At 41.5% G+C, this 10,670-nt stretch overlaps 1 protein-coding gene across 1 annotated transcript; it reads left to right on the top strand.

Moving 5' to 3' along the window:
• Positions 1–8,121: 8,121 nt before the first annotated feature.
• LOC123439948 lies at positions 8,122–9,479 on the top strand. Its single transcript, XM_045116563.1, has one exon. It carries the CDS (start codon positions 8,285–8,287, stop codon positions 9,257–9,259), a length of 975 nt encoding a protein of 324 aa, XP_044972498.1. The 5' UTR covers positions 8,122–8,284; the 3' UTR covers positions 9,260–9,479.
• The last annotated feature ends 1,191 nt before the right edge of the window (positions 9,480–10,670 follow it).

The following is a 10,670-nucleotide window of genomic DNA, read 5'->3' as shown; positions in this document are numbered from 1 at the left end:
GGCTGGCTAGGGTTTCACGCAGAGCTTGCCGGAGTGGTCGCAGTGCACTGAGAGGAGAGGATAAGGATCGGGTGGGGAGAGGGCTGTGGTCGCAGTGCACTGAGAGGATAAGGATCGGGTGGTGAGAGGGGGGAGTGGGTGAGATTGTGTTTTTTTTATAACGGAAGTGGGTGAGGTCTTTTTTTTTAACGGGAGTATGTTCTTATTTTTCTTTTTTGTACCTTTTCTATGTCTATCATGTTTATTTGTACAATACTTAGTCATATCATAACTCCTATGAAGTTTGCATTAGAGAAAAGAAACATTTTGGAATATTTGATTCTATTTTGACTACTCCCTCCATTCCTAATTGTAAATCTTTTTAAATTTTCGAATATAAATCACATATGGATCAAAATGAGTAAATCTACACTCTAAAAATGTCTATATGCATCCGTATGTAGTGCATAGAATGTTTCAAAAAGACATATATTTAGGCACGGAGGGAGTATATAGACAATAAATATCCCATATGTTCTTTACGGAGAAATTCACCATGTTGATTGCCTTGGATGTGTGATTTTTGCTAATTATGAGCAGGGAATTTTCTATGTACGGTTATTCGTGCATTGCACGTGCATGCTTACTAGTGTGGAGAAAGAAAGAAACAAAGCGTGGCATGGGCCAAGTAACGCTCCGGTCGGCCGCACGAGGCAATTCAGCCAGTCATGTTTTTTTTGGATGAACAGTGCCCGTCGTGAATGGTGTTTTTTTTTGAAAATAAACAGCAAAAAAGTATAAACAAAGTTAAGAGAATATTTTATATAGGCATATTATATATCAAAATTTTCAGAATAAAATTTCCTATAACATGAACATATTTTCAAGACCAAATAAAATAATTTAAAAAATATATTTTTTTTGCAATAACTTTGAAATGAAAAGGAATTTGAATTTCAAATAAATTTCAAATACTTAAAATTTGAATCAAGACACTGTCTTTGATTTTAGAGTGTCATTTTCCTCCTCTCATTTGATTTTTTATGAGAGGGTTTTGAAAATATTCAAACTCAAAACTGAAAAGGGATTCAAAATAGAAAATTTTGGGAAAGTCATTTTATTCCCTCTCATTAATTTTTTAAAAAAGTTTGAAATTCCACTCAATTTAAAACAATCAATCACACATCATTCAAGCAAAAAAATGCTAATTATTTATTTATTATAGCATTCCAAAATTTATAATTTTGGGATGTTACACGTGACACCGAAGAGAAATCTTGATGCTACGGACTAGTGCAAAAGGTCCTATTTTTTGGCTTTCAGGTAACACCGAAGGAAACTTATCCATGATATTGGTTCGGCTTAACGTGGGTAGTTCCATCACTTCGGTGACGCCAAGAATTAAATCTCGAAAATATCGGAACTCAAAAACTTGGTCACTGCTTTCGATTCCACCGAATGCAGTCTTGGTTGCATCTAAAAATTAGGGCTTGTCTAAGGGTTCTGTTTGCGGCTAACTTGAATACTCGATGAGACCGAAGTGGAAAACTTAGTACCACCAATTTTGGTAGTTTAGGGTTTTGGACAAAATCATTTGTTAGGAAGTGTTTGAGGCTTTTGGTGGCATATCTCTAAGCACTTAAGCAACTAGATCATCATCAGTACCTCATCCCCTTTTTATAGTCTTTATTTTCCTATAGACTCGATGTGATCAAAATATAGCATCTTGAAGTTTTTGCTAGTATGATTCCTTTGCATCGAAGGGGTTCCTCATCATATATCCAAGCCAATCCAATCTTTAAACCTTTTTCTGAAATATAACAGATAAAACTATTAACCCAAGATATAATGTATATTGTTATTAATCATCAAAACCACTAAAGGAGCATATGTGCTTTCAATGTGTCTCGGTTGTTTCCTTTAACTCTATAGTTGGATGTTGTGTGTTGTGTATTTCCATGTCACACGATGTCGTACTCTATAATTGGATGTTGTGTGTTGTGTATTTCGATGTCATACTCTGCGTATTCTCTCTGATGGTTTATCTATGAAGTCCCACGTATGTATTTTTTTCTAAACAATATCAAATCGCTAGCAAGTCGGCTAGCCAACTCAACACACACCCTCAGAGATACTTGTAGAGCATTTTTATGATCATCCAGTTACGTTGTGACATTTGATACACACGATACATTCCTCAGGTGTCAGGGAGTTGCATGATCTCATGGTCTTCGGAACACATACTTAACATGTAGAAAGCAATAGCAATAAACTTAATGATACGATCACACGTTATGCATACGGTTGGGTGACACTTCTCCAACGTATCTATAATTTTTGTTTGTTCCATGCTGATATATTATCATTCTAGTATGCTTTGGGGGTATTTATTTACCATTTTATATTATATTGGAGCACTAATCTATTGACCCAGTGCCTAGTGCCAGTTGATGTTTTCTGCGTGTTTTTTACTTTGCGGGTTTTTCATACCAAACGAGGTCCAATTGCCTTGAAACTTTTTGATGATTTTTTTCTAGACCAAAAGAAGACCAACGAGCATCGGAAGAAGGCTGGAGGCCTCATGAGGGGCCCACAAGCTAACAGGGCACGATATGGGGGGTGGCGCCCTAATATCTTGTGCCTCCCTCGTGGCCCTCACTGCCCGAAAAATACCAAAGGGAGTCCCAAAACACTTTTTACGCTGCCGCAAGTTCTTGTTCTGATGGGAGGCCATCTGGAGCTCCATTCCGACACCCTGCCAGAGGAGGATCGATCACGGAGGGCCTCTTCATCAACCTTGCTGCCATTACGAGGATGTGTGAGTAGTTCGCCATAGACCTACGGGTCCAGGGTAGTACCTAGATGGCAATCTCTCTCTTTTGATCTTTAATACAATGATCATCGCATCTTCGCTTTGATCCACATGATGTAATTCACTTTTGTGCGGTGCATTTATTGGGATATGGTGAATTGTGGGTTTATGTTCAAATTATTCATGATAAATATTTGAGTCTTCTTTGAATACATATATGATTCTTATGTGCATGATTATGATAGATTTATAATTCTCTCTGGTCTATTGAAATAGTTTGGCCAACTAGACTGATATTTCTTCGGTGAGAGAGGTGCGTTGTAGTAGGTTCAACCTGCCAAATTTCTATATCCCAGTGGCAGAAGGGGACAAGATGTGTCTTTGTGTTGCTGCTACCAAGGCTAAAATGATGAGGTTTATTCATATTGCTTCAGTTTATTTTGTCTACATCAGGTGACCTTTCTCCAATCATTACTCTGTTTTACTTAATACTCTAGATGCATGCTGGATATTGGTCGACGAGTGGAGTAATAGTAATAGGTGCACACAGTTGTCGGCCTATTTGCTTATGTACGTGATGCCTATATACACATGATCATTTCCCAACAATAATTTGTTTACCCACCGTACGCTATTTTTCCATGAGAGATGACATTAGGAAAAGCTATGGCCCCCGGGTCTATTCATAGCATATTTATAAAACCTTCAATACCTTGTTGCCATTTACTTGTTTTTTATCTTGTTATCTACAATTATCTACACACCTCACTTGCTTGCAAATAATAAGACAAGATAATTGACAACCCTCTTGCCCGCGTTGGGTGCAGGTTGTTTGTTCTTTTGTGTGCAGCCGCTGAACAAGGTTGTGATTGATATTCCTGTTGGTTCGATAAAATGTGGTTTCAAAACTGAGGGAAATACTTACCCACTTTGTGTTGCGATAACCCGTTCCTATTCGCAGAAAACCCAATGCAGATCATGAGTATCAAGAAGGATGTCATAAATAGAAGGTTGCATGAAGACCTTCATGATTTTGCAATATGAGCACAATAAATTATTTGCTTCTGAAGTAAAGGAACATTCAACTCTGTTAGATGCTATAAGTAAAAAACTTGATGAAATTAATAAAGAAGAGCCTAGCCTAGAATCACAAGTTGCTCACACAAAAGAGTTATTAGGAAAAATCTCCGATAAGCAAGCCACTCTAGTAAATAGGATGGCTACTAAACCAAAATCTTTCCCCATCAGAATCATGATGAAGATCCTAAAATGATTAATACTCCTCCTGTTGAATCTTTGTTTACTTATGTGAATGTTAATGACAAAGGGACTGGAGATGAGTCAACTCTAGTAAAGGAGCGTCTCGTTTGCTTGGAGGGTGATGATTTTTATGCTAAAACTGAAAATGTGGTTTTGGAGGGGTCAAAACTTTAACTAGTTTTGTGACAACTATTCTGGATTGCAGCGACTTTAATTATGATAATTGCTATTTAGTAGAATGTATTTCCTTGCTTCAATCCATTATTAGCTCACCCATTGATTATGAACAAAACAAAGCTTTTACTCAACATATAGTGGAAACTATGATGAAAGCTTATGATGAGAAACTTGACCATGTCGGTTTTGAAAGCATAGAGGAGGCATATGACGGTCGTCCGATTGAGCATGTCGTTAATGGCTACGGTTGTAGATGGCCACACCCACGCACCATCTGGGTGGCACGTCAACGACCGGCTAGGAGAGGGAGCTGGTGGAAAAGGCCTCCAATATTTTTCAGAATGAATAACGACTGGGGTATGTTCAGTGAACATATTTTTTCAGCATCCAATTAGCATTCGAGCATTGGAATCATAAACACTAGAAGTTATGTTTCCTAACGAAATTGTTATCTTAGAGAAAGTTTCTTTCAGTTTTCCACCTTTTAAGTTCCTAGAGATTTTGTTCTTAATTAGGTATGGATGATATGACAAGGTGCCTGGGATCGATTGACCATGAGGAGTTCGTCACTATCTCACTACAATGGTAGACATGAATAAAAGGGATAGGAAAAGCACCTCTACACTTCATTCCAATACTTCAACAAGGAAAGCAGTGGGTAAGTTGAGCACCAGAGATGATAATTAATACATATATCATGCACATGTGTTCTTGATACTGGATCACATGCATGTTTATCTCATATACTTCTTACAGATACATTACAGATGAGGAGCTGGAGCATGCCGCACAGGAGCATAAATTATACGGTGCCGAGAAACACATGCATGCCGTCTCTAAAAGACATGTAAGGTAGAAAATCTATGTACATACATGACTTATATGCCATGTGAGTATGTGGCACATTCGTGTCATTTTAGATGGAAAAATACATACGTACATACATAACAATACCCCTATGTGGTAAATAGTAATCCCTCCATCCTAAAATAAGAAACTCAACTTTGTAATTAAAATAGAGTTTGAATGAGTGAGACAGACATCATCAATCGTCCATGTAAATTACGCATTTAGCAGATTTTTCTCTAACAACTTTTAGTTGAAAGAAAATGTTTCCCCCTATTCCTGTGATGGGGCCAATGCAACTCAGAACGAAAGCTTAATAGCATATAATTGTTACTTAAGCACATGTATTGTTTTGATTTCTAATTCAAGTGCACAATTAGATATGATTGCAAGTGCAATAGTCGTTCGTGATATAGTCACTCACATACAAAGCGGTATTTTGTTTTTGTTTCCGGTGCTAGATCCGCCTCATATCATAATTGGCCCATAGTTGATCCGTGATCTTTTGTGATTTTTGTACGAGGTAACTTGTGTCTTGGATCAAGAAGGGTTGTTGGTCACTATGGTCGCGACCGCCGCCCAATAGCAGCAGGTCCCCGAGTAGCCAATCCCAAGCTTTGACGTCTTTCTGGACCACGAGAAAAGAAACCTAAGATTCAAGGTCTTCCATGTCCAAGAGCAGCCAGATACAATATCTGAGGTCTTCTCGTTCTAGGAATCCTACTATGATTTTTTTAACTACAAAATTACTATAATGTTTGACATTTTTTTCTCTTAAGTGACGCCTTTCATTTTATGCTTCATATGTAGTACACTTAAAATGTAGCCAACAGTTTATTATCAGGTGCATTCAAGTGACCTGCTAAATCATGCATGTGAAATATGATGTCTTAGCACAAGGCTACAAATATATTGCAGTTGTACAGACTACCTAAACTTAGCATATATTCGTGCATCCTTCATACTAATGCACATCCCATCAGAATGAATGTGGATTCCCTCGTAGTTAGAAGCTTAGAGCATAGGAAATTAAAGCTGAAATAAATCTAGAGGATATGGTTTGTGTTAAGTGAGGAAGCGACGGAAACAAATTGGAGCATTGCCAAATCTGCAAGTGAGATCTAATCTAAATAGAGAAATGATTTTTTTGCCGGACCCTACCTGATGTACATGAATTATCATTTCTTTTTAACATGTAATTCTGTTAAAAACGAGAAATATGTGGTACAATGTTAAGTTAGGATGTTCAACTCCAACTTAACATGTTTTGCAGCTCCATTCTGTCTTGCTACAACAATAGCTTTTTTCTTAGTGGTTTGGGTAACCGATGGTGGGTGTACTTTTCTTTCATGTATTAGATATGGAGTCCGTGCTTGTTGGATTTTCTGAATTTTATCTTCATTTATGTTGATTTTTCTGTGAATGAATTTTCAATCAATTATTTACTCATGTCTTCGACTTCTTGTTTCTGCTATTTTCTGATTGTGCTCCCAGTCTGGATAAAATTCATTAGCACATATTCCATACACTCATATTTTTCTTTACATGTTTATTTGTTTTTGTTAAATCAAATGTAAACACTGCATACTATGTAATTTGGTCTTTTTCTAGGCGCAAGCCACCAAGTTGTTCTAGTCGAGGGGTAGCCAGGCTCGAGCCGCCATCATCCAGGTCTCGCCATGTTGGGTGGTGTCACAGACCCGGCCAATGCTCCTTGCGGGGACATCTAAGTCGCGAAAGGTGTCGCCAACTACGATGTCCACCAATACAATCAATCATATGGTGTCGAATTCATATTCTTTGGTGAATAATTGTAGTACAACCAACTCAAGGCCACCACCACCATCTAACATGTGGAGTGTCAAATTCATATTCTTTTATGAAGAATTGAAGTACAGCCGACTGAATGCCACTTATCATGCTTAGGATTATGGCTACTTACAACCAATCATATGCACCTAGAGTGATATATTCTTTGTCATATCATGTATGTAGTCCCATGAACCTCATATTGGATATGAGCCATTTGTAAAGAACTCTTGTGGTGAATTCATGATTTTTATTATTATTCAAGATGATGTTTTATTATGTTTTCTCTATAGTACTCCCTCCGTCCGGAAATACTTGTCCTAGAAATGAATATAATGAATGTATCTATAACTAAAATAAGTCTAGATACATTCATCTTTAGGATAATTATTTCCGGACTGAGGGAGTATATGGTAATTTCATAATTACCTACGAACATCTCGTAACCTACCAATATAGACCTCAATTTCTTATTCAACGATTTCTTTAGTTCCTGAACATACATGTATTGTCCTCATGATTTTAGGCTCAATAATATTTCAACTGACGAAGGTAATTTAGATATGGAGTAGGATCTTAGGACTTCAGGGATAGGAGTAGGAGGTCTTCAACTTTTTGTGAGTCAATAGCCTTAGTCTGTTTGTATGAAGTTGGCTGGCTCGAATATTCGCATTCTACGCTAGCGTCTTGTAAATATTTTTTTCTGCCTTCTATAAAAATATGATACGTCATTGGCGTACTCTCGAAAAAAAGGTAATTTAGATATTAAATTAACCAATTCTTTACTGCAAGGTGTTAAATCCTTTTAGGATTGAAGTATAGCAGTTCATACATGCACTTCCTATTTTTAATGCGGTCGATAAGTGCATTACATAGTTGATGCTCTAATCAATGTCTTGTACAAAGATATACTAAGCGCAAATATCTTAGTGATGTAGCAAAATGTGGTCTTGAGCTATTAGGTTAAAGGAGAGTAATTTTTTCCTTCTGGTGCAACATTTGTAATTCAAGACGTACTTTGCACGTACACGTTTACTAGTAGCCTTACGACCATGAAGTAATTCTTTCAAAATCCATATTTTTTTCATACATGGACCCTATCTTGAATTTTATGGCCTCTAGCCATTTGACTTAGAACCATCATCACTTCTCCATAGCTCGTAGGTTTAAGACAGAATTACTTTATCATTCAGAAGGAGTACGCATCCTTATCGACCTACAAGTATTTTATGTTAAAAGGGGCATTTTTTTCCTTTTTCTTTTTTCACGCGTAATCTAGTTGTTCGCTTTGATCCTCGAGGCCATAACTAGTCAAAGACGGGCTCAGATCGTCTTCTTCCTATCTCAAAAAAAAGATCGTCTTCTTCCGATTGAATCTGCCCACAGCCCAACCCTTCCAACATGGCCGCCTCCTACATAGCACTCTTGCTCATCCTCGCCGCAGTTGCCCCACGCCCCTCCTCCGCGCGCCACATCGTCACCTTCACCCCTAGTCGCGGCGTCTCCCCCTCCTCCCTAGCCTGGGACCCCACCGCTCAGCACTTCGTCGTCGCCGGCGGAGGCGACGCCGTCCTATCCGTATCTGACGCCGGCGTCACCGAATCTATCGCGTCCCCCGGTGCCTCGGCAGTCGCCGTTGACGACCGCCGCCGTCGCCTCATAGTAGCGTCCGCCGGTTCCGTCTCCGCTTTCGACCTCCGCACCCCTCGCCCCCATCGCTTCCTCTTCTCCACCACGCTCCCCGACCCCGCCGCCCCCGGCGGCGTCGCCGTGGACCCACAATCTGGCGTCGTCTTCCTCACCTTGGGCGCCCAAATCTACAGGCTTTCCCCTGACGGCGACCTCGCCGCGCTCCCTGCTTCTCCCGTGTATGGCTCCGAGCCCCTTTCCTCCCTGACCGCACACGTGAGCCGCGGGTTCCTGCTTGTCGGCCGTCCCAGCACCGGCCACCTCCTCCGCGTCGACATGGAGGACGGAACCGCAAGAGCCGTTTCTGGGCCCTTTACGCCCCCGACGCCGGTCGCCATCGCAGTGCGGAGCGATGGGATGGTGGCGGTGGGCGGGACCGCGACGCTGCGCCTGGTCGGGAGCAACGACGGGTGGGTGTCTTGCGCGGAGCACGACGTGGGGGAACCGGACGGCGCCGTCGCGGCGGTGGCGGTGGCGGTAAGGGAGCGGAAGCGGGTGTACGCGCTGGTGGAGGCGGAGGTGGAGGGGAAGAGGGAATGGCGAATCGAGGAGGTGGAGTGGAAAAAGGAGGATGAGGGGGAGATGGTGGCGGTGCTCATCTTGGTCGGCGCCGCCCTCGCCATCTTCATGTTCTGGAGGTTCCAGATGCGGCAGCTCGCCGGCAATATGAACAAGAAGATCAGATAGAAGGATCACACTGCTTGGCCATCCCCAGCTTTGTTTTTGATTTCCTTCTGCATTTAGTTGACACAGGTATACTTGTGTATTGGACATGTTAATTATTTTTCATTAACTGTGAACCCGTTGATCTTTGATTGCTCGCTGGTTTTGCTTGGCACATACACGATGTAATAGATTCCTTTTCCTTTCTCAGAATCACGATGTAATGGAATTGCGCATAACTATACTTCCTGTGTCAAGCTTAGTCTAACATTATACGAGTACTAGAGCTAGTAAAAAGTTGAAACACTTATTTTAAAGCTAGTAAAAAGTTGAAACACTTATTTTAAGATAGAGAAAGTAGACTATCACTAAAAATAGTGGATGATGGAACTGCTGGCTACACAGTGGATCCATGGTTGATTGTGGTGAATCTCTTTTGACATTCTATATGCGCCGTGCTTCCTCACAATGGAGATTGCTTTCTTCAGTTTATCGTCGTGTTGTCAGAGTGGGAAGTTTATCACTTATCAGCTTTCTCACAATACAAGAGCCCCCTCATTTTATCCTCCCACATTTTCGAGCATTCGAACGAATACGTTTTAGGCGTGTTTGGCACCCGTTTCGGTGCAGCCTGGGCTCACTCGAAGCTGAGTAATAGAGGCTAAAAGCAAGCATCTCCAATAGACGGTCCATATATAAAAATATATAATTTTTTGAATTTTACGAGCAAAATACGCTGTTCTAATAGATGGTTCATATATATAAAAAATTGAACCACCGCTTCTCCGAGATATAAAAAATGAAAACTTGAAGATTAAATTTACATCACGAGATACAACTGATGTAAAACCGTGGTCGTCCGTCAAACGACCAACCGCCTGTTCATTCGCCTTCCGCCCCGTGACTGCCTGCCCGTTCGCCCCCTTCCCCTGCCTTCCGCCGTCGCCATGGTCGAAGCCGACGATCCCGCCGCCTTCTCCGCCGCCATCGCAGCCGGTGGGTTGACCCACGCCGCCGCCGCTGCTGCCGCGCGAACTTGCCCGTCGTCACCGCGTTCATGCCGTCGACCTGGATTCGCGCCGCCCTAGCCGGTCGCCACTGCGTCGGCGATTCCTACGAAGGCGGCGAAGACACCGCACAAACGGGTGGCGAATCGCGGTCGGAACCCGGCTGAAAGTGCGGCTCGGCCAGCCAAAACCTCGAAGGCAGCCGCGGCAGCTCGGGCCGACTACTCGCAACCACGGCCGACGGCGTCCTTCAGCAGCTAAGGAGCCGTTCCTCCACCTCCGTCGCCGCCACCTTTGGTCGTGGAGGAAGATGTGGCCACGCCGACATTCACCGCCTCCAACATGTTTGATGATATGTCGCAAAGGTAAAAAAAACTATTTCATACTCTCGTTTGTTGTTCAAACTGAATGTGATGTTGAATGTTTGT

This window comes from Hordeum vulgare, chromosome 3H (assembly GCF_904849725.1).
Source record: "Hordeum vulgare subsp. vulgare chromosome 3H, MorexV3_pseudomolecules_assembly, whole genome shotgun sequence".
Lineage (NCBI taxonomy): Eukaryota > Viridiplantae > Streptophyta > Magnoliopsida > Poales > Poaceae > Hordeum > Hordeum vulgare.
The sequence above is the reverse complement of the archived record's forward strand: the minus strand, read 5'-3'. Positions and strand labels throughout refer to the sequence as shown.

Coding starts and splice junctions, on each gene's coding strand:
- LOC123439948 (XM_045116563.1), top strand. CDS start 8,285: ATGGCCGCCTCCTACATAGCACTCTTGCTCATCCTCGCCGCAGTTGCC.